At 40.1% G+C, this 24,040-nt stretch overlaps 1 protein-coding gene across 3 annotated transcripts in view; it reads left to right on the forward strand.

Annotated features, from left to right (window-relative positions):
- Window positions 1-24,040, forward strand: part of ARMC2 (armadillo repeat containing 2) — a 134,775-nt gene that overhangs the window by 19,521 nt on the left and 91,214 nt on the right. For 2 of the 3 annotated variants that reach the window (XM_067546567.1, XM_067546568.1), the window contains exons 4-6: window positions 534-705; window positions 4,531-4,738; window positions 21,785-21,861. In XM_067546567.1, the coding sequence (XP_067402668.1) occupies window positions 534-705; window positions 4,531-4,738; window positions 21,785-21,861 (457 nt within the window). The remainder of the gene's footprint in view (window positions 1-533; window positions 706-4,530; window positions 4,739-21,784; window positions 21,862-24,040) is intronic. The other variant, XM_067546569.1, reaches the window with a different exon arrangement.

Below are 24,040 nucleotides of genomic sequence, written 5' to 3' on the forward strand. Positions count from 1 at the left end.
TAGACAAAGGAATATGTATTTGCCTGTCTGACCGGTTTGATTGATTATTGGCTGAGGACATTAAAAGTACATTTACGTATACAATAAACAAAGCTAACAAGTAGTAGCTTAGTGAGCAGATTGGGGGACAGAGTCTGCACCCCAGGAATCCTTCCTAGCTCCTGAGACAGAGATAATGGATTTTGGTTAATATAAGGGGAGCAAAGAGACATATTAGTTATCCATCCCTTTGAGAACAAAGGTAACATCACTCTTTGATTCTGTCAGCATTGAGTTCCCTGGCTTGGAGATGGGAAGTGCTGGTAACTTGATGTAAATAAGAAAACTACTTAGGCAAAAGTTTATGATTTTTGTTAAAAAAGAAAAACTAGATTTTCTGGCTTCTGTTAATTCTCACCTACATTAGTCAGAAATTGGAAGAAAATATATAGTGAATGCTACAAAGTTTTATTTTTCTAATTTTAGGTTATGTGGAAATACAAATGGGATATGAGAGTTTGTAAAAAAACGATCTTTATCTCTCTTTGTAACAGAAGCCAAAACTACTTTCATCACCCACAAAAGATGAAGGTTCTTCCATTTCCTTCCCGAAGCCTCCCATGGACTCAATGGAGGGTAGAAAAGTCAGCAGTGTCCGGGCACGCTTACGTAGAACAGCTTCTCATGGAAATCTCCTTCCAGATAAAATATATCTTCTTAATGAGAGTAAGAGCATTTCAATATCATTCAAATATCTGCATCTAGAGCCAGATGGCCTTTTAAAGTAAAATTTTCAAACTATCTAAGTCCCATTTTCAAGTGTGATTTAGGAACCTAAATCCCCATTGACATTCATTTTAGATAATGACTTAAGTTCCTAAATCACTAGGCTACTGTGTACATGTTGCTTAAAAAATGGCAATTTGAGTGAAAGTGATCATGAAATGATAGATTTCATGAATATAACGAAAGGAAACAGTGACAGCAGCAGAATAAGGACCGTGCACTTCAAAAAAGCAGACGTTAACAAACACAGATAACTGGTAGGTAAGGTCCCATGGAAAGCAAATCCAAGGGAAAAAGGACTTCAGGAGAACTGGCAGTTTCTCAAAGAGTTTGCTGTTCCATCTTTAATATTTTCTATCTGAATGTGAAGGAAAGATAGGGAGGATAGTAAGAGGCCAGTAAAGCTTCATCAGAAGCTGTGTACTGACCTGAAAATCAAAAAGGAATTCTACAAAAGTGGGAACTTGGTCATATTTAAGGAGTACAAAGGAATAGCACAAGCATGTAGGAGCAAAATCAGAAAAGCTAAAGCACAAAATGAGTTACACCTAGCAAGGGACATAAATGGCAGTAAGAAGAGGTTTTTTAAAAAACATTACGAAGAAGAGAAAGACAAAGGAAAGTGTTGGTCCTCTACGTAGCAGGGAAGAAGAGCTAATAGCAGATGATGTTGAGAAGGCTGAGATGTTGAATGCCTATTTTGCTTTAGTCTTCACTGAAAAGGTTAATTGTGATCAGATGCTTAAGAACATTCATATTAACAACAAGGGAGAAGAAATGCAAGCCAAAATAGGGCTTGATGAAAATTGTCGTGGGTTACTTAAGGAACTAGTTGAAGCAATCTCAGAATGGTTAGCAATTATCTTTGAGAACTCTTGGAGGACAGATGATGTCTCAGAGGAGTAGAGAAGGGCAAACATAGTGCATATTTTTAAAAAGGGGAACAAAGAGGATACAGGGAATTATAGACCAGTCAGTCTAACTTAAATACCTGGAAAGATACTAGAAAAGATTATTAAACAATCAGTTTATTAAGCAGCTAGAGGATAATAGGATGATAAGTAATAGCCAACATGGAACTTGTTTGACATGATTAGTTCTTGACAATCTACTTTGACAGGGTTACTGGTCTAGTGAATGGGGGTGATCTATAGACATGATGTATCTTGTAAGGCTTTTGACACAGTTCCACATGACATTTTCATAAGCAAACTAGGGAAATATGATCTAGCTGAAATTACTGTAAAGTGGGTGTACAACTGGTTGAAAGACTACTGAAAGAGTAGTTATCTATGCTTCACTGTAAAACTGGGAGGATGTATCTAATGGGGTCTCTCCTGGGTCTGGTACTATTCAATATTTTTGTTAATGACTTGGATAATAGAGTGGAGTGACTGCTTATAAAATTTGCATATGACACCAAGTTGGGAGGCGTTGCTAGCACTTTGGAGGACAGGATTAGAATTCAAAACAACCTTGACAAATTGTGGAATTGGTCTGAAATTAACAAGATACAATTCAATAAAGACAAGTACATAGCACCTCACTCAGGAAATAAAAATCAAATGCACAGCTACCACATGGGGACTAACTTGCCAGGAAGTAGTACTGCTGAAAATGTTCTGGGGGTTAAAGTGGATCATAAATTGAATGAGTCAACAGTGTGATGCAGTAGTGAAAAAGGCTAATATTCTCTGATGTATTAACATAAATGTTGCATGTAAGACATGGGGGGTAACTGTCCTGCTTTGTTCGGCAGTGATTAGCCTTAGTGGGAGTACTGTGTTCAGTTCTGGGTGCCACACTTAAAAATATGTGGACAAATTGGAGAGCGTCCAGAGGAGAGAAACAAAAATTATAAAGGGTTATGAGGAAAGATTAAAAAAACTGGGCATGTTTAGTTTTAAGAAAAAAACTCTGATAGGTTAAGGGCTGCTACTAAGAGGATGGTGATCAGTTGTTATCCACGTCCACTGAAGATAAGAAAAAAGTACGGTCTTAATCTGTAGCAAGGGAGATTTAGGTTAGATATTAGGAAAAACATTGTTACTGTAAGAATAATTAAACACTGGAATAGGTTGCCAAGAGAGGTTGTGGAATCCCCATCACTGGAGAATTTTTAAGAACAGGTTAGACAAACGCTTGTCCGGGATGGTCAAGGTATACTTGGCCCTACCTCAGAACAGGGGGCTGGAATAGATCAGCAGTTCTCAACCAGGAGTCCGGGCTACAAACTGGTTTCAGGGGGCCACAGGGCCCCACGGCTGAAGTACGGCGCCCTGAGCCCCGGCGCCCCAGTGGTGCTGAAGCCAGGAGTGGAGCCACGGAGAGCCCCATGCCCTAGCATTTCCCTGGGGTTAAAGCCCCAAGCACCAGTGCCCCCTATAGGGTTGAATCCTGGAGTCCCGAGCCCCAGCGCTCCCCGTGAGGCTAAAGTCAGGAGCAGAGCCGTGGGGCTGAAGCCCGGAGCCCCAAATTTCGGTGTCCCCCACAGGGCTGAAACCAGGGGTGGAGCCACGAGGAGCCCTCATGCACCCACAGGTCTACAGCTCTAGAACCCCAGTGTGCCTATGGGGCAGAAACCCCGAGCCACATACCGCCTGGTGGCTGAAGTCCTGAGACCTCCCGCTCTTTGTGACTGAAGCCCTGAGTGCCCGCCCCCAAACACACCCAGTGGCGGAAGCCAGGAGCACTAAGAGCCCCCCACCACCTCTGGGTCCTGGAGTTTTTATAGCGTGGGAGGTGAGGCATCAGAAAGGAAAAGGTCATGAACTCCTGGACTACATGACCTCTTAAGATCCCTTCCAAACCCTACATTTGTATGATTTATGTGTACCCTGTTATATGGTTTTATTTTGTAGGTTTATAAAAACTAATAAAGATGGTAGAATGTTAACAGTAGTTTATTTGGGGGGAAAATAACTATTTGATGCATTGCTATCCTGAAAATAGTTAAATAAATTCATTTAAAACTTTATAATGAGGAGTCCTTTGGAATATAATAATGGCAAGATATTCAGTATAATAATCAAACTGTAATGTGAGGCACTGAGTGCATGCTAATACCAATCTGTTTATCCCATTTTTGATCTTACTCTAGAATAAGCATATAAAGAGGTATTCTACACTACGTGCTCAATTTTACCAGGTGATTTTATGCCCTCCTATCATGTGTGCCTATCTACATCCAATCCATAGATCCCAGCACCATCATCTTGCTTTGTTGCCTGGTTGAGGAGAAGAGAATTTCATGTTGTTGCAACCTTTGTTTTGCAGGACAAATAATACATTTTTCAGTATCAGGGAAACATTTAAGTTGGCTTTAGTGTAGGTTCCTTTTGGAGACATGTTAATGTTGAGAGTGTTCCTTTAATCATAACTGTATCTACTGTTTACATTACTTTTTGTATCTAATTTCTGGTCAGTAATCTCAACCCTATTACTGAAAGTTGCAATACATTCTAGTTTTAAGAGGAAAGAAAAGTTTCAAAATAATTGAAAGGCGAAAAGCCTTAAAATATATTGGGCATCTTTAAAAATTAGGTTTTTTAAAGAATGAATGTCTCTAAAAAGATCTCTGATGCAAAGTAGAACATTGTGCACTAGTTACTTTGATACAGATTTCTCTAATTGATGGCTGCTTTCTATGATGATAAGAAAGATAGTATGAAGTAAAAATTCCTATATTACATTTTAAAGACATCTTGCTATGTTTTCATCTTATAAGAATATTTTTTGCAAAACATTTATTCCTGGTTTTTGCAGATAAGGAAAAGGTGAATTCTGAAGACCCACCTACCATGGATGATCTCTCAAGGAGAAGTAATAAAAGTTGTTTAGAAGAATTAAATCCACACTCCAATTTTAAGGATGATGGTATTCCACTAATTTACAATGAACATAATAAGGCAGAGGACGAAGATTTCTTAAAAGGGGCAGACGCAGCATCTGCATTACAATTCAGAAGTGGAAGGTCAGTATTTACTTTTTTCTCTTTACAGTCTTTACAGTTAATTGCATAACGTGTGTCAAAATATATAGAACTGCTAGAATTCGAAGATTTTTTGTTTAAATTAATTGATATCACTGTATTCAATATATTCAACGATGTATTCAATAAAAACTTTCCTCCTCCTCCCGACACCCTCCAACCTCAGAAGATTTATTCTTCTTGTGACAAAAATAAGGTTTAATTCAATATAGGTAAGGTAATATACTTGCTTGACATGAGAAGGATTAATGAAATAGATGTATATGCTTTCTAATTTCATTTGATCTCTAACATTTCAAAGCTGTGAGTCTGCTAATAGCATTCAAAATATATTTTTAGGTGTAAAATGGCTACATAGTCATTTTTATAACCCACAACTACATGGCTTTTGTCCTCATGTTCTGTGATCCCAAGCTTCTCATTTTCATGGAAGATGGGTGGAACAAAAATTGAAGATAAAGTAGCAGAAAAAATGATCATTGTGTACTTTTTGATGTTAGTGTCCCTGTCAACAGAAGCAGAATTAATGCATGAGCGTGCATGTGTGCGCTCTCATACTTGATTCTGAAGTGCTTTCTTTAAGTACATTTACTGTACTCTGGTTGTTTTTTTAAAAATAACTTTACTTTCGTCTTCATGCTCTCTGGGTCAACGTCTTCAATGACTTAACACGTACAATGTTTCAGCAGACAAATAAGACTATGCTTGCTATCCATTTCTACTGCAACTGGACTGTGGTGTTCTGTATGCTATTAGCATTTGTGTGACACTCCCTGGCACTGAATTTACAAGTACTACAGCTACTTGCCATTTTTTTGTTTTGCCCACCAGTGAATGTGGTATAGTAGGATGTTATCACTACCTTGGACAAGCAACTTCTTGGAGCCACACTCGACACTGGCATCTCCTATAGTCTCTGCAGCAATGGACCTCTAAGAAATTTAATATTGCCATTTCTATCCAAAGGAATGACCCACAAATAAATACTGCATACAGGGGTCATCATTAAAAAGTCACAATTTACCAGCAGTTACCACATTCTACTATTTTCTGATGCTTGGGTAAGAAAATCATTCACCAAAGTACAGGTATTTTGGGTACTATGGTGTGGCAGCTGTTATTCAAAGTTTACTTTTTCACAGTAACTGCTGTAGATGTATACTGAAATTACTGCTAATATATTAATAAAGTGTTACAGTAAACTTGTTAGCAGAGCTTTGTAATAAGTGTAGCTCACAAAATTCATCATAATGCATCATTTGTTACTGTAAACATGATCCTCTAATTCTAAACCTGATGATGATCATACTGGATAATTTGGTGAACATTATGTAGTGAAGCTGTTTCAATAACTTCTAATAAAGCTGTTCTAGCTCTCCACCTTCTACCCTGAACTTTGAAAGAGGGAGCAAAGGGAAAGAAAATCTGAAAGACTGTGTGGTTAGAATTGGGGAAGTGAACAGAGAGATTAGTTGAATACTGAGTATAAAAATAAATAGGCTGAGACACAAGGAAAAAAGGAGGTGTACCGATGAAGATAAAGAACAAAGAGACTACATGTGGTCCAAATCAATTTTTCTTACTTCAATGTCCCCAATGAATTGTGCACTAAGAATTTTTTTGGCTACCAAAATACATACAGCGTATCAAAATTTGCCTTGTATTATATCGAAGTTGTGATCTGAGGCAATTTTGCATGTCAGAGGAGCCTGGAAATTAGTTATGATTACCAAGTGGGTCCTAACAACAAGAGGTTTGTCAGCTACTGTTCTTAATAATTGAAAAGAATGAACCTCAAACTGAGTGATAATTGTAAAACTTTCAGTTAATTTTAGCTCACTGTACAGAACTTACCTTGTACAAAGTTATTTACTTACCCTTTATTAAATTGATTCAGCTCTACAGCTTTTACATAGCTTCCCATGCATATGGCACATTATACCATATCCACTGAAGTGTCCAGTAGTTTGAACCACAGAACGTTCAGTTTTGCCTTAGTAATAATCACTGTAATTCAGACAGTGACTAAGTATTGTATTGAACTATTCTTAAAGACTTATTTAGAAAAATGGGTTGATGCCCTTCAAGACCTGTTGTTTAAGGTGATATGAAGAGCAGTCCTTTTAATTAATAGGGGTTTTTTCCATGTAAAATATGTTTCCAGTTTGTTCAAGTACGTTTTCTGTTTTTGATTTATTCAGTTAGTGGACTGCGATTTCTCATCTCTTCTCCATTCTAGATTTTCTTTCTATTTTATTCCTCCCTAAAACTCTCAAGTTTGCTAGAATGTAATATTTTTTTCACTCCTGAGGCAGTGACGTGACCACTTCTGAGGTTGCAATAAGTACCAATCCATGGATCCTCCAGCAATTTTGTTTGTAAAAGTGGTGTAGTTGTCACAGCCCCTCACAGATAAAGTATTACCACATTAACATACCCTTTCACATCTTATGCTCCTGGATTAGAATCTCAATCATTACATCTTGCAACTTGGACAGTCTTAATTTAAAAAACACAAAATTAACATTATTCTAGGCACTGTCAAGTACTGTTGATTGAGAATTTTGCATCAACAAACAATATGTATGGATAATATAAATACAATTATCCGAAATTCCTTTAATTATAACAAAACTGCAGCAATCCCTTTCTTTCCAACCTGTAATAACATTATTTTTATTTTATTTATGTTACCCTAGCATCTAAGAGCACCATTCATGGACTATGAACCATTATAGTAAGCGCTGCACAAATGGAACAAGAAAACAGTTCCTACACCTAAGAGCTTGCAATTTAAGTAAATTTCCTCCTTCCCTTAGACTATTTTCAAATGTTCAGGGGGAAAAAAAGACAAACTTTTTAGATGATCAAAGAATATCTGATACTGAGCCACGAATAACTAAATTGCTCTTCCCTGGCAATCTTCAAATACGAATCAGTGTGTATTACAGACAGTACAGTGGTGGGAACTGTGCTGTTAGCTATTGATAGAATACTATAGATTGATAAATAAAAGAGAAGTGACAAAAGATCTAAACATTTTATTAAATTTGCAACTGATTAGCGACCAGGTTAGGAGGCCAGGTACTTTGTCAAAATGATCTTCAGAAGTGGGTTCTATTTCTAATTTTCCCTACTCGGAAATCCTCCTATAACTTTAGAGCTTCTTGAATGAATAAAAATTATTTAAAGGGTAACTAATAACTTATCAAAGGAGCATGGGTTTGTAGTAGAGAAGATATATCTAGGTCATATGGTAAGATTCTTCCAAATCAAACTCCAGAAAACAGACATTCTGATTTAATAACCAAACCTGCATAGAGCCAGAGAGAGAGAGAAAATATATTTTTAAAAAAACAAAAGGGGCAGGGGGAAAAAACAGTTAATCTTGTTTTCTTCAAATAGGTCTTCACATATATTGAGAATTTAAGTTGGCAAGATAAAATATTGTGGGCTTCATTTTGTGATTTATCACTAAATTGTCTGTAGTTTTCATGTTTGTCCATCCTTTTAGCCACTTTTAGGTTAGAAGCTACCTATCACTTTGACCATGGAAATCTGCCAGGAAATTCAAATAATTTACTGCAGATGCCAAGTTTGAACTAGGGACAGTAATATCAGAGGCAGCTAAACCTGAATGGTCAAAACACTCAGTGTCTTCAGCTAGAGCTCTAAGTACTTGTGTTAAGACAATTAGGGAAAATCTGGTTTCCAGTAATTTTGTTCTTGAACAAGTTTCCTCCAACACAGAAGCGAGAGCTGTACAAGAGGAGTTTTTTTCCTCTCCTCTGCATTAGATTAACACCTAATCAAGATTGAAATAGGTGCAGAGAAGGGCAACAAAAGATTATGGGTATGTGAGGAGAGACTAAAAAGAGTGAGTCTTTTCATCTTAGAAAAGAGACAACTAAGGGGGAATATGATAGAGGTCTATAAAATAACGAATGGTATGAAAAAAGTGAATATGGATGTGTTATTTACTCCTTCACATAACACAGGACCTGGGTCACCCTTAAAACAAAAAGAAGTATAACAACATACAGTCAACCTGTGGAACTCGTTGCCAGGGGATGTTGTGAAGGCCAGAAGTATAATTAGGTTAAAAAAAGAATTAGATAAGTTCATGGAGGGTAGATTCATCAGTGGTTATTAGTCAAGATGGTCAGTGAGGCAACCCCATGATATGGGTGTCCCTAAACCTCCAAGTGCCAGAAGCTGGGACTTGGTGACAAGGGATGGATCACTTGAAATTAACATGATGCATTGGTATTGTGTTTTGCCCACTTGAACATCTAACTGTGACTTAAGAAGTTGTGATCTACTGGACATTGTGGTGTGATTCACTTGGGTGGAAATGATTTATATGATCTTGGAGAGCAGATCTGGACTGCTTTAGAGATTTGTGTCCAGGCTCAGCATCTGAATAATTGGTACAGCTTGAAAGCTATTAATAAATGTTGTAAGATCATTAATTGGGAAATTGAAGGCTTTATGGCTTATCAGAAAATGTGTACTATATAGCATAGAAACATTACAAGCTATGCCACCTCATTATTTCTCGGAGATGGGATACACCTATTGGACAGGAGTCAGGGGATCTTTCTCTCAAAACTGTCAGTAGTTTGGAATAGAAACTCTGTGATTTCTCTCACTGGCTGTGACACAAACTCCACCCTCCAACCATTCTGAAACGTGACCAGAAACACTATTCCACTGTAACATAGTCGTCCTTCATACCAGGCACTGAATTTTTTTCCTTTTGGCCCTTGAATAGTATTAGATGCTATACTATACTATAATATACTGTGGCTGAGAGTGAATGGGTTGTAAAGATAAGTGAAGACCTTGTATATTTTACCAGCTGTGGGGTGGGCAGAGTAAAGGTATGTGCTAACTGGGCATATTGAAGCATTGCTGAAAGATAGCAGAGTTAAGGTTGCATTGATAACTTTAACTGCATTTTCTGGTTTTCAGATTTTGAGTTTTGCTCAATTCAGTTTTCTAAAAGTGGATGACATACCACCAAGCAATCTTAATTCTGCACTAATGTAGTTTTTTGCCATCAAATATTAATGTTTGTTTAATCACAGTGTTTTCTTAATATTGCGCTGAAAGTGCAATGGCCACACAGGAAGTTAGTGGCAGAGCCCAGAATGCAGGAATCTGACTTCTAAACACATTCCTATTCCTCTAGGTTACATTCTTTAACATGCATACAAAGATTTTGATCTACTACCTATCTAAATATCACTGTGTAGCACTTTATTTTACTTTTTTGCTGGAACTGTCATTAAATAATGGACTATGCCCAATGTGTGTGTTTATAGAAGAAGTGTTCTTTAATTGCTCATTTTTTGCATGAACTGACCATGAGACAAAAGTTGTCCTTACTTGGTAGCCAGTTTTCAAAACTAAATTTCCATTCTATTATTTCACCCTTCCTTAATTCAGTAGCTTCTCTCCAAACCTCATCCTATTCTTTCTTTCTTTTTTTTTCCCTGTTGTTTGTTACTCTTGATACAAGTAATGTGTAATTGTTGAAATTATTTCAAGACATCTGCATTCATCAGTTATTTCTTTAATTATTTGCTGTAGCTTTTTTTAAATTGCTAAGCAATTTGTACAGTTGAAGAACAGGACTGATTATGTGTTCAGATAATTATTCTATTACAGACTGATTTATACTTATTTGTACAAAATTTGGTACCAACTCCATTATGTTTTACAAAGGAAAATATTAGTCTTAAAACAGGATTATTGTAGCTGTTGTAATAATTCCATTTTGTTTGAGGAACACCTATTACAAATATTGATTTATTCTTCTTAGGATATGTCTACACCGCAAAAAACCTAAAGAACAGAACCCCCCAAAAAACAACCATGGCAGTGAGTCTCAGAGCTTGGTCAACTGACTGGGTTTGTGGGGCTCGCACTACAGGACTAAAAATAGCAGTGTTCGAGCCAGGTTATGAAACCAGGCAAGAGGGGTGGGTCTCACAAACCAGGCTCCAGCCCAAATGGGAATATCTGCACTGCTATTTTTAGCCCCAGAGTGCAGGCCTCATGAGCCTGAGTTAGTTGACCCAGGCTCTGAGACTTGTTGCCATGGGGATATTTTTTGTGCAGTGTAGAGGTACCCATAGTGTGTTTGCATCTCACTTTTGTTCCTAGGATAGCAGACATGATGGAAAACAGTGTTCAGTAGTTCTTATGAGTGTCTCAGTAGAGGTGGATGTTCTGTATAAAAAGAGAGAAAATGTCCTTCCTTTTGTTTTGCATTTGTGTTTCTTAGATTTTTCCTAAGGAAAGATTGATTTTTTTCCATTGCCATTTCTGATCCAGTGTGCCCTTCTTCTGCACTGCCTTTCCCACAGTAATTGTGTTTTGTTCTTAATCCTCTTTGTTATAACTTTTTTATTTCAAAGTTAACACTTGCTTGTTATATCTTTTCCCTTGCATCCCCAGGCCATAAGTATTTCAACCCCTGAGCACCATCTTCTACTTCAACATCACAATGTGGTAGTTAGCTTGATTTGATAGTTTTGCAAACATGGAATTATGTTCTCTCTGCTGCTCTTGGTTTTCTTGTCTCACTCTGGTCATCCCTCAGGGACAAGAAACCTTTATGAGCTGTCTCCTAGTGATGAAGTTTGTGTGTGTGGCTTGTGTATGGGTCAGGTGTCCCAGGGTCTAGAAGCCAGGCAGACCTACCTGGCCTGCTCCCACTGCTACTCTGTGTATTGCTGTCTCTTACTAATTGCAAATATTGAGAAACATTCTTCGGCTACAGATGACCTATCTTGATTCTGGTGCTTTGCTCTACCTACATCTGGGATCCCCATATTATGTTAAGAGTTCTGTACATGTAAAGAGAATATCAAAGTCAAGTTCTGTCATGAAAACCTAGAGGGGGAGAATTTTGTCTGTGGTTGAGTTGCAGAATAGAATTACCTATAATTAAAGATCTAAAATAAATTATTATATCCAAGAAGTAGAATTTATTTCTTTATCATTTTATTTAATTTTCACTGGTGTTTACTACAATACATAACAGATATTTAAAAAAGAAAAGAAAAACAAGTTGCCAAGTAAGTGCAAAGCATATAATTGCATGTACGTAGATGCACTCTCTAGTTGAGGTGTAGGGACATGTAGTGAGCTTTGCTCAGAAGCCAGCAGACCCAGTGTTCAGGCTGTGGCCAAAAACTCTTTTTTAGTCTGAGGATGGCTCTTCCAGGCAGCCTAGGGGAGGGGAGGCAATGGCTAAGTCACAGTTCATTGTCCATCTGAGACCTCTGGGTTGGGGGAGCTGAGCCCTCACTCTCTACTATGGCCCAAGGGTAGAGAGGCAAGGTGGCTCAGTCCCTTCTGGCTGATACTCCAGATCAGCCTCCCCTTGTCTGCTTCCTACCTTCCCTATTTTCCCTTCAGTTGAGGCATGGCCCCAGCCCTCTTCTTACAGTCTCAACAATTCAAAGCCTCAGTTAGGAATGGGGTCAGGAGGCTTCCCAGCTCATTTTCAGAGTCCAGTTGTTTACCCTGGGTAAGTGGGTGGGTGGGTGGCATCATGCTTCCTAGCCAAGACTTACTGACAGTCCTGGTCCAGTCCTGACCGCTCTGTCTCAGTGACTACAGCCTGTCTGCCTTCTTGCAGCTAACCTTTCCATCACTTTCCCCCTACTTGAGTGCCAGAGTTCCCTTTTAAGCGGGTCCACCATAGAATCACAGGACTGGAAGGGATTTCAAGAGGTCATATAGTCTGGTCCCATAGAGACCATGGCTGGCAGCTGCTGGGAGATGGGACCTTCTTGGCCCAATACTGTTCCATCCACTCTTTTTTAACCTTAGTGTGGGGCCAGTAAACCCCATCACAGAGCACCATTGTATTTCACCATGCAGTTGTTCATACAAGAACTTGATATCAAGTGAACAAAGTTAATTTTGTAGAAGACAACACATCAGTAAAGTTTCTAAGGAATACAAAATTTAACTCTTTTCTACTGTGAGTTGAACATTTTGATCTTTCATCTTTGACTAGATGTTCAAATAAATATCAAACATATCTCCTTCAGTTATCTCTCAATTTGTGTACTGCAAGAAAAGATCCACTTTGGGCTCTGTTCTGAGTTTTATAGTTAGCATGCTTATATTATTTTCTCTTAGTATTTAGCTAAAACAGCTTTCACATAAAACTGGTTAATGCTACCATATTATGAACCATTCATTACAATGTAACATTCCTAAACAAGAGATAGATTTGCATACATTTATTTCCTGATAGGCAAAACTGTTTCTTCACTAAATGCGAACAACTCTCAATCTTTCTGCCCTTGTCATCCCAGTGATTTTGACCATATTGTTTATGAGCACCTCACAGACTTCTGTATTTAGTATGTTTTGGTCATCTTCCTCTGGCTTCTGATGGTAATACTCCTCCAGAGAACAAGGCTGCAGGAGGATACTGCTAGGCTTCCTGGAGTTCTGCTGCTGTAGCTTGTCAAACTTCTGGAAGGGTAGAGAATTACAGGAGCTCCAGAAGCCCTAGTAATCACTACCTTTGTTAGCTCTGTGGAGTTGGATGGCCTTGTAGACGCTGGCTAGTTGTTGATAATTAGGGGAGCTTGTCACTTTGGAAGTCTGTGCTTAAAGCTGCAGGAATCTGAGTGTAGGTTTTAGAACCCACTGTCTGCTTCCCCCAATTCATGAAACGTGCAACTTGGGATAATTGAGGATCTATTTGGTAGAATACCTGTAATTCTAAATAGGCTCCAACACTGGAGATATAAGGAAAAAGCTTGCTTGCACATATTGGAATGTTGCAGCTTGGGTACATTATAAGGACCAAATCCTGGTCCTGTTCTATCAACAAAGAGGAACCTTGGCAGAGCTATGTGGCCTGGCTGTGCTCCACATCTGCAGAGTGCTGTGCAACCCCTGAAATAGGCACCCGCTTGGCACAGCTGCTAAACCCAGTCTTCTGCCCAGTCCATGACTCCTCTTTCCCCACCCCAGTTCATGTGAATTATGTTAGTGAGGTAATATCATGACTGATGCAAGGTGGAAATGGTGGTAAAGAAAACATATGATCTTCCAGTTCCTAGAGCCATTAACCTTGGGAATTTTCTCTTACACACAAATATATCCGCTCACATTCTTGCATTGCTTTGGGAGTTCAGCTTAGTCCCATGTGTTTCCTTCCATGCTGTAATAAGTAGAGATCTTGAAATGAAAGATCCATGTCTCCTGGGGCATGGAATATCTTTTTGTTGTTTGCACAATGCCTGGCACAATAGGGTCTTGGTCCATGATTAGGGCTGCTAGGTGCTATGGTGTGACACAATGGCCATTGGTGGTTCACTACTCCTGTGTTAGCAACTCTTCTGAGGCCTGACATACTCACTATACGTAGCACACTGCTTTCATAATCTATATCTGTAAGGTATCAAATACAAACTGGTAACACACTGGTCCTGAAAATCATTACATGGTGTAAGTATGGGGTGGGTGCAAACATTTATAAATATGTGCTAGAATTATGTTATGAAATGCTTGCAAAACACATTTTAAGAAGCCCAGTCTGCCCTAGACATTGATTAACTGACCTGCCTAGCTGCCAGGCAGAGACAATGAAGGTGCATTTACGTATAAGATAAATAAAGCTCTCACATGGGGGAGAAGAGGGCATGGTGTCTACACCGCTGCAGAAGAGAGCAGCTTTGTCTGGGCTTACTTTTCAAAGAATACATTTCAGAGGTTTACTGGACTATAAAAAAGAAGGGGAGAGAACCTCACAGTTATCCTTCATCTGAGGAGTCAAAGAAACCAAGGGCTTTGAGCTCCGTGTATTGGATCCTGGCTAAAAACTGGGCCTGGCATGCTGGAAGAATGAATGACTGTGGTGAGAAAAACTTCTTTGAAAAAAGACTCTAGTTTGTTAAATTGAGTTTTAGTTTTTTGAAGTGTATTTTTACTTGCATTTGTTAGTAACCATTTCTATCCTTATACCTGATATCACTTAAACTTATTCTACTTTTGCAAAGTAAAACTTATACAAAGCAATTCTGTGCTTTGATTGAAATGGAGGGTTTGTCAAACCAAGTTAATTTAATAAGATGCTATGTACTGTTTCTTTTAAAAAGCAAAGAACTTAATACGTTTTTGTGAGTGCTACAGTAAGAGGGTCTGAGCACTGCAGAAAGATGTCCCTGAAGAACTCTGAAATTGGGGTTCAGTGCTAGGCAAAGATGGAAATGGCAGAGCCATGAAGAGTTTGCTGGCAAGGCAGATAAACTGGTGTGTTAGCGAGTTGACACACAACTTTGTAGCAGCAAAACTCTTTCTTACTGACTCTGAGAGGACAGCATAGTTGCTCATAGTTCTGGGAACTCCACCAGAGAGTCACACGTGGTAATACAAATAATTAATAATAATAGTAATAATTAATATGTCAAGAGTCCTACTGGTAACCTGGGACTGGCTCAGCAGGCTCTGGTTCCAGGATCTATTCAATATTTATTAAGTTACTCTCCTGATCTTTCTGTTTGGTGAGACTTTTTGACTCTGTGCCTAAATTATCATGAAGATTCTACATATCTGTGTTTGTTAGTTTGGTTCTTTAGAGGCACACACAAAAAGAGATTTTCCCAGAACCAGAGATTGTATGTATGTATGTGGAAGAGGTTTACATCTTCCATTTGAACCTGGAGTATCTTCAGGGCCTTGTGCAAAGATAGAGAGTTAGATCCCTTTAGATGTAGCATTCCTAATATTCTTGCCTGGTGTGTGTGCACTGGATAAAAGGTCTGACCATCAGTTCCCAGAGGGTCCAAACTAAAGATGATGTCCGCAGTAACTTGAATCACTCATACATGTTGTCAGGCTCTAAATTTACTGTAATCTCTCAGAAGAAAGACCTGGGTATCATTAGGCTTGATCCTGTGCTCACTGGGATCAATGATAAAACTGTCATTGACTTTAATGGTGTAGATTCAGGGCCATTGTGGGCTGCTCAATGAAAACATCCGTTCAATGTACATTGATGCAGTATGTTAGGATGCATAAAAATGGGATAGAAAATGACACTGAATCCATTGTAATACCTTGTTTTTTAATTAGTGGCATGCTTTTGTCTTAATTACTCTGTCAATTCTGCTCATACTATCTTAAAAAAATTGTAGCAGAAATGTAAGGGGTAAAAACTGGGCAATGAAAATGATAAAAGACTTTAAAATGTTTCCTTGTGAGGATGGAATGAAAAGTTTAGGACTGTTTAATTGAGAAGGAAAACACTGGCACAAATATAGGGACATATAAAAGTTGTATATAAAATAATGAATGGTATAGAAAAGATATATTGGGTGCTTCTATTTACCACTTCTCATTATACAAGAAAAAGGGACATCAAGTTAAATTGAAGGGCAATAAAAAAACTGATAAAAGGAAATGCTTTTTTTACACTGTGCATAACTAACCTATATAACACATAGCCATGGATTATAGTGGAGTCCAAGACGGCAGCAGGAGTCAAAAAAGGATTAAAACTTTATATGGGTGATATGAGGGATATCATATCTTGTGGCATAAACTGATCACTAACTGCTTGGAATTAGAAAGAAACTTCTCATATGAATAAGCTATTCTGTAAACATCCATGAGTACGCTATTTCTTTTACCTTTCTCTGAACCAACTGGTACAGGCAGTTGTTATGGACAAGATATTGGACTAGCTGGACTGTTGGTCTGATCCAGATTGACAGTAAGATTGGATGTTGCTGCTACCCTGCAGATGCCATGTTAGGAAGACAGAATCTGCTGCTGTAATGGGATCCTTTTTTGTTTCTCAGGTTATTTACCCTCTGTCTCTTTTTGGCATGAGGTATGGCATATATATATATAAATATATATGCAATACACCATTAGTTAAAGAATATTCTACAGGACTTCCAACGCTGTGAGAGAGAGATGTTAGAGAATGGAATTTCTTACTTGTTAATTGGCTCCTCCAAGTCCCTAATTGTTAACACAGAAATTCCCTGTTTCTGGTGAGGGTTAGCTTGTTTGGTTGTGGGTAGGTTTTTTTCTCCCCCCTTCCCCCCCATGAAAAGTATGTATTCATTTAGAATTAGAATTCACTGACAAAATCTTTGTGAATGCAAAGTTAAGGTTGCCGAGTAGTATCGCATATCCTTCCAGAACATCAAGCTCAGCAAAATTCAAACCTCTGAAAACAGGAAATTACAGAGCTAGTGTACATGCCCTCTTTCAGTGATGCCCCAGTATACATATAACACACATACTAGCACTTTGCCTTTGCTCAAGCAAAAGGGCACATAACAGCTGTAGGACAGAGTCTAATGCCTTCTCTTTGCTAAGTCAGAACTTGCATTAAGGTGAAGTACGCTGCAAAGGAGCTATCTACTTCTGCCGTGAAGTACGCTGAACAGAAGCTACCTAATTCCATCCAGCATGATTTATTCACCCATCAGAGCACCCACACTCTACTCTCATCCTACTCACTGCTGACTTTTCCCTGTGGCAAGAAAACCTATTGACACATGCTACACAACTTAGTATTTTAATGAGACAAACTCCCTGCCTCAGTTTGGGTCCTTCAGCTTGAGGAGTTGGGAAGAAGATGCAGGGCCTAGCATGGAGTTAGTGGGATATTTTTTGAAAGGGAAGACAGACGTGGCAGGGACATGAAAGGAAGGATGGTCCAATGGCTAGGACCTGGGTCTTGCAGCGCTGGGAATTGAACCCAGAGCTCCCAACAGACTTTCTGGATGATAGTTGGGCAAGTCATTTAGTCTCTCTGTGTCTCAGATCCATATCTGTAAAATGGGGATAAACATACTTCCTTTCCTTATAGCAATGTTGTGAAAATAATTACATTAAATATTATGAGGTGTTCAGATACCACAGTGATTGGGGCTATCTAAGTACCTATCGACTGATTGAGTGTGGAGGCTGGGGGAGGGGGACGACACAGAGTTGAAGCCTTCTAATATCCCCACTGAGGAACTGTGCCCCCCTCCTTTTCATCCCACTCTTCCTTGCACTGTTCCAACACTCCCCCTTGTTGCTCTGACTCCCATGTTCCTCACAGCTGTGCAGACTTCCCTCCTACTGTTACAACTCCTCCAACTTTCCTTATATCATGCCTGTTGTTCTGAGGTTCCCCTCCCTCCCCCTGCTTTGAGCCTACCCTCCACACACCAGCTCCATTGTCCTTGCTTCTCTATGCCCTTGATAGGCTTGGAGGGGCCATGGGAAGACAATGGGGCTGCTGGTTCCAGCTAGAGGCAAAAAGAAGCAGAAGAGAGAGATGTAAAGTCTCTACCCTGAATCTTGGCCTAGTGTAAGTGGAAGGGGCTCTCCACATCCACCTGCAGCATAAGTGGCCATTCATCTCAATGAGATGTTCTCAGCTGAGTAATAATGCTCCATGGAGACTGAAACAATAGCTCTGAAATGTGTGACCTGCTCCATTCATCTCACTAGCTAGTCTCACCTCCCCTTTTTCCCCCTCTCCGTTTGTGAATCTGCTCTGCATCAAACACATGCCCATTATCAACTCCTCATACTGGGCTCAGCACTGCCTGGTTGGTGCATGTTCCAAGACTGGAATATGTCTGCTCCACCATCCAGATAGGTGACGGGGAGAGGGGCTCAGACCCACTCCTGCTGCCAGTTTACGCAGGTGACAGAAAGAAGAGCCTATGGGCCACCTAGATCCTAGTACACATTCGGGTCAGGGAGAGGGGGTCAGACACCCCAGAAGGGTTCCCAGATGCTGCCTTCCACTTGGGGGGCTGGGAGAGAGTCTCAGACTCCCAGCAGGTCCCCACAGTTCTGGCACACGAGAGGAGAATGTGAAGTGGACAGACACTCTTCTCTAATCCCTACAGCCCTCCCCTATGTCCTCCCTCCTACTCATCATAATCCCTAAACCCTCTTGCCATATTCCCCAGCTCTGCATCAAAAATGTTATAAGAATCTAAAAATATTCTGAGTACCTCATGTTAGGGGTCTGTGTATCAGGACCCCCGTGATCATAAGCACACTCAAGTGCATTGTTCAGGAAACATGGTTACATTATCCAAACTCTCTTTCATGGTCCCTGTAGTTAATCAATACTAATTGATTAATGCTGGCACGCTGCTATAATAATCCCCTATGTGAAAAAATAGCAACATGCCCCTATCTGCATAGAGCATGTGTAATTTATCTTTCAGAAAATAGTTAGAGTCCCTGTACAGATTAGTGAGGCATATTTCCCAAAAAGTAAAAATCCCCCTTGCAGAGGTAGATAATAAAGTAACAGCATTTCTACAGATCATTCTCAGATTTTTCCCTATAGGTGGGTGGTTGGCTTTGAATTTACAGTGCATGGGGGTAGCTCATATTCAGTGGCCAGTGCCACAGCATGTCCCCTTGAGCTACCCATTTAATCTAACAATAGGCTGCCTAGAAACCTTCTTTCCCAGTCTTGCTGCACACTCTCACTTCAGTCTCCTTGGTGCGTGAGTGTTTGGCACATACCATTCTAGACAGCCAAATTCTTCTTTTAACTTTTTCAGTATTGCTTACCCAAAGGGGTAATGGGTGCCAGGCACTAGCTGAGATAAATGCTGAGAGACTGAGCTTGATTGGGAGATGATTAGTGTCATGGTTTGAGCCCCAGGTGTATGCAAAAAAATGATAACCTGTTGATTTTGTAAAATGCTGGAGATTTAGAGAGAGGATTGTACCTTAGGAACCCCATGCTCGATCATAAACGTGGGCCCCTAACACTACCTAACACGCTAATGAGGCACAGCAGATTTTGAGACAATCCAAGTAAGCATGAGGATTTCAGAGCACTTAGATGAGTCGTCCTTTTAAACATAAAGTGCTGCTTAACTTTAACTAAAGTGGAGCCCATGCTCCACTATAACATAATTTCATGGAAAGTTTCTAATCAAGCAGTCAACCAACCAGCCCCCTTTGTAGGGGAAGTGCCCTTACAAAAGTTTAGTTTTTTATTCTGTCTTCATCAGTTGATAGGGTAATTTATATCTGCTATCTGGATTGACAGACAGGGGCTTAGGCCTCAGTCCAGCAAAACATTTAAATAAGTGTTTAACTTTAAACCTTAGAGAAGGTTTAACAGGTAACAGGTAAAACTAACAAGTAAAATCTTTTCAATAGCATTGTTAGGACATCGGTATTCTCCATATGAAGGAAATTTAAGGGGATGAATTGTATCAATATGTGAGCTATAGTTGGAACAAAAACTGTTAACTTAAATGCTTGCTGAAAATAGAAAATATAGACCTGCACTAACTACATTGACTATGATGTCGTCTTGGGGGGAAAAAAGTCTAAAGAAGAAAAACTTTCCCTTTTTAATGGGAATATACTACTTATGTGTTCTTAAATATCCTTGCAGTTTGGGCATGTAGATATACTTAAGCAAGCACAACACAACACGGATGCTGAAATCAAGTATGGGCATGTATTAATCTCCTTTTTGTTCAAACAAAAACTGATAACATAATTAACAGGAATTTTTACAAAGAATAGCATTATCCAAAAAGACTGGGATTTTTCAGTTTGGAAAAGAGATGACTAAGGGGGTGATATGATAGAGTCTATAAAATCATGAATAGTATGAAAAAAGTGATAAGGAAGTGTTATTTACTCTTTTACATAACACAAGAACCAGGGTTCATACAAAGCAAATAATAGGCAACAGGTTTAAAACAAACAAAAGGAAGTACGTCACACAACTGACAGTCAACATGTGGAACTCATTGCCAGGGGATGTTGTGAAAGCCAGAACTATAACAGGATTCAAAAAAGAATTAGATAAGTTCATGGAAGGTAGGTCAATCAACAACTATTAGCCAAGATGGTCAGGGATGCAATTCCATGCTCTGGATATCTCTAGTCTCTAGCTACCAGAAGCTGGGAGTGGACAACATGATGGATCAGGCTATGTCTAGACTGACGGCAGCAAATTTGCTACCATCAGATCAATTTATCCGGATCGATTGAGCAGAAATGGAGACCTGCTCAATCGACCTGGAAATTGACGCTAATAATCCACCTCCACCACATGGAGTAACGCTGCGTCAGTGGGAGCACATTTCCCGTCGGCACAGCAAACTGAAGACACCACAGTAAGTAGGAGTTAGGAAGTCAACGAGAGATACACAAGCTACATAGCTTGCGTATCTTCTGTTGACTGCTGCTGAATTTGGTGTCAAGTGTAGACATAGTCTCACTGAATGATTGACTGTTAGGTTCAATCCCTTTGAATTGGCTAGTGTTGGAAGACAGAATACTGGGCTAGATAGACCACTGGTCTGACCCAGTACAGCTGTTCAAAATTGCTTTACAAAGCAGGGGGCTCAGTAGTGCAATTAGTATATGGACAAAAAGAACAGTCATTATGCAATGAGCAATAGCTTTCACAGAGACTTGGAAATTAGAACTTTTTCACTGAGGAATGTTGATTGGCTGAGTTGTTCCCCCTTGTCTTTGAAGAATACTATTATATTCAATAAAATTCTTTAGCACATAAATTATTTTGATAAACACAAATCACTGTCATAGTTACTGTATTAAGGCTCTGTAAAATGCTGAATTTACACATTTAAAATGAGATATGAGGCCAAATTTAGTTTATGAAATCTTTGATAGCAGAATAAAAACTATATCTGTGTGCAGTGCCTGTCTCTTCAGCTTTCAATTTTGCATCTACACATAGAAACATCAGTTTTTGCAGTCCATAATAGTGACCTCTTGTGGTGTAAAAGTATCATTGTTTTTGTAGAGTTTTCCTTTTTAAATACAGTGGAAAGTTTTATATTTCAATATAATTGGTTTGTATGAATGGGCAAAATAATAATTTAACTGGAAAGTGTGAAGATATATTGACTTATTAATTATACTGTACAGTGTTCTCCCATTTATTGCATTTGGAGAAGGAAACATTTTGGTTATTGTCCTTTAGTAATTTTTTTTTATGCCTGTTTCTTTTAGTGACCAGACTAAAAAGTGTGGCATGGTTTCATCAAGTCCAAGCAGTACTGACTGGAATAAATCAGGAAGCAAAGCAGGTACAATATTTTTAAATCTCCCCTCAATTCATGAAGTGCAGACAAACAGAAATCATCCAATTTCTATGTTTCCCTTTTTTTATTTCTTTATGCTTCACTGGACAGTGCTTTTTTTAAAAGTTAAAATCTTTGTACAGCTAGAATAATAATAACAATTGAGATTTGATAGATTGACTTTACAAGCCATTAGACAGAATTTCCTGATGTTTCCTTGCTTAGAAGCACTAATTTTCCTATGTTTTGCCTTGAGAATTTGGACAACCAATGTAAAGGATATGAATACCTAGGGCAGAATGTGGTTATAACAATTTACACCAGCTGAGGTTATAGCCCTCAGCTTTTTTTCTCTGTGTGAATTCCGTTCTATTTGCATATCAGATATTCTATAAATAAAGTTTATCTTAAAGTTTACATGTTAAAAATATTATAAGTGTGCAGTCACAAATGTTTGGTAAACCTACTGCAGTTGCTTTGCTGTTCTTTAAAGCTATTTTTCTTTAATTATGGACTTGATCCTGGAAGATGCTGAGTGCATCATGTGATGTGCTCTTCATTCTCAGTTTCCATTGACATCAGTTGAAGTTGTGGGTACTCAAGGTTCTTCTTCAAGTGCTTGCTCATGTCCATTCCATTATAGGTGTGTGCACACCTCTGTGCGTGGTTACCAGAACTTTTTTTCCCTTAGCAGATCCCGTAGGGCCGGCTTCAGTGTCCCCGGAACCCGTGCACATGCCGCAGTATATGAGGCGCTGCCGGCCCTACACCCCCTCAGTTCCTTCTTTCCGCCTGTGATGGTTGCTGGAACTGCCTCAGTTTGCAATCGCAAGTCTCAATTCCCTTTGCTTTCAACTTAATCCTTTGTTGTTTGTTTTAGTTAGGTAGATTAGGACCTTAAGTACTGTTAATAGTGGTAGTTAGTCACTTAGGATAATCCCGGCTGGGACTTTGCTGGGAGTGGGGCATGCCCCGATCACCGGGCTTCAAACCTGTGTCTCCTGCGGGAAGGCTTTCCCGCTGAGTGACCCCCATGATAGCTGCCTGAAGTGCCTGGGGGAAGCTCATCGTAAAGATAAGTATAAAATTTGCAAGGCTTTCAGGCCTCGAAATCAAAAAGACAGAGAAATCCGCCTGAAAGCCATTAGACAGGATGGACTCCATTAGACTCCATTACTCAGGGAGTGGAGGCAGTGCTTAGACTGGCCTCCGAGTCAATCCGTTCTGCCTTTGTACTAGCATGGCATCGGGGCAGAGCGCACCATAGGCACCAGCTCTGCGTCGGCACCGGACTTTATCCCTGCTGTGGAAGAAGCAGTAGAAACAGCATTCAGAGCACGGAAGCTCCCCTGTACCATCTAAGAAAGTGGGGTCGAGCACCGGACCACACCAGAGCCGGACTGTGGGGACCTGCTTGCCGGAGTCTGCGTCTCCAGCCAGGGACCCATCCCCGACTCATGGGGACTACCGGCGCCGTCGACACCAGAGGCTTTTCAGGTGGTAAGGGCCTTGTTGGCCATGCCCACGCCGCTGCTGCCCCCACCTCCGCCCAGAGGGAAGGGGCCAGTGTCACAGGGAAAGCCTGCGCTGGGACCCCCTGAGTGGCTCAGGCGATCCTTGGTACAGGGAGGAGGATCTCCACCAAGCTGGTCGCCTAGGGTGGAGCAGTCATGGTGCCGTTCCCCTAGAAGTCGCTCCAGGCAGCACCCCACATTGACGGGACAGGAAATGAGATTGCCCTTCTGATGCCAGTCACAATCTCTGGCACTGGGAGAAGTTTGTCTCAGAAGGTGACACCTGTCTGAATCGCCTGCGAGGGACTGTTCCTCGGAAGGAACCTGGCACAATTCCTGCTCCCCAGCACCGAAAAGTTCACCCACACTGATGCAGAGCAGAACCCAGTCACTGGAGGCTGACTCGGCACTAAGAGGGAAGCAGTGCCGCAAGTCATCGGTGCCCAGATGATGGTCCAGCTCATCGGAGCATGTTTCCATGCGCTGACACCGGTTGTGGCGTCCACAGTGGGTCTTGTCGTTTTTGAGATCGTTGATGTCAAGAGGCCACTCTCCAGGGTGATGGAGCACCCACAGATCAGGTCTTTGCTCCCCTTCAGCTTGGTACTGTGTAGCGGAGGCCTCCAAGGCAGCCCTGCCATGGCCGACCGATAGTGCCTTGGTGTCCTCCC

Source organism: Emydura macquarii, unplaced genomic scaffold (assembly GCF_026122565.2).
Source record: "Emydura macquarii macquarii isolate MOO-44397 ecotype Brisbane River unplaced genomic scaffold, CSIRO-AGI_Emac_v2 contig_1146, whole genome shotgun sequence".
NCBI classification, from domain to species: domain Eukaryota; kingdom Metazoa; phylum Chordata; order Testudines; family Chelidae; genus Emydura; species Emydura macquarii.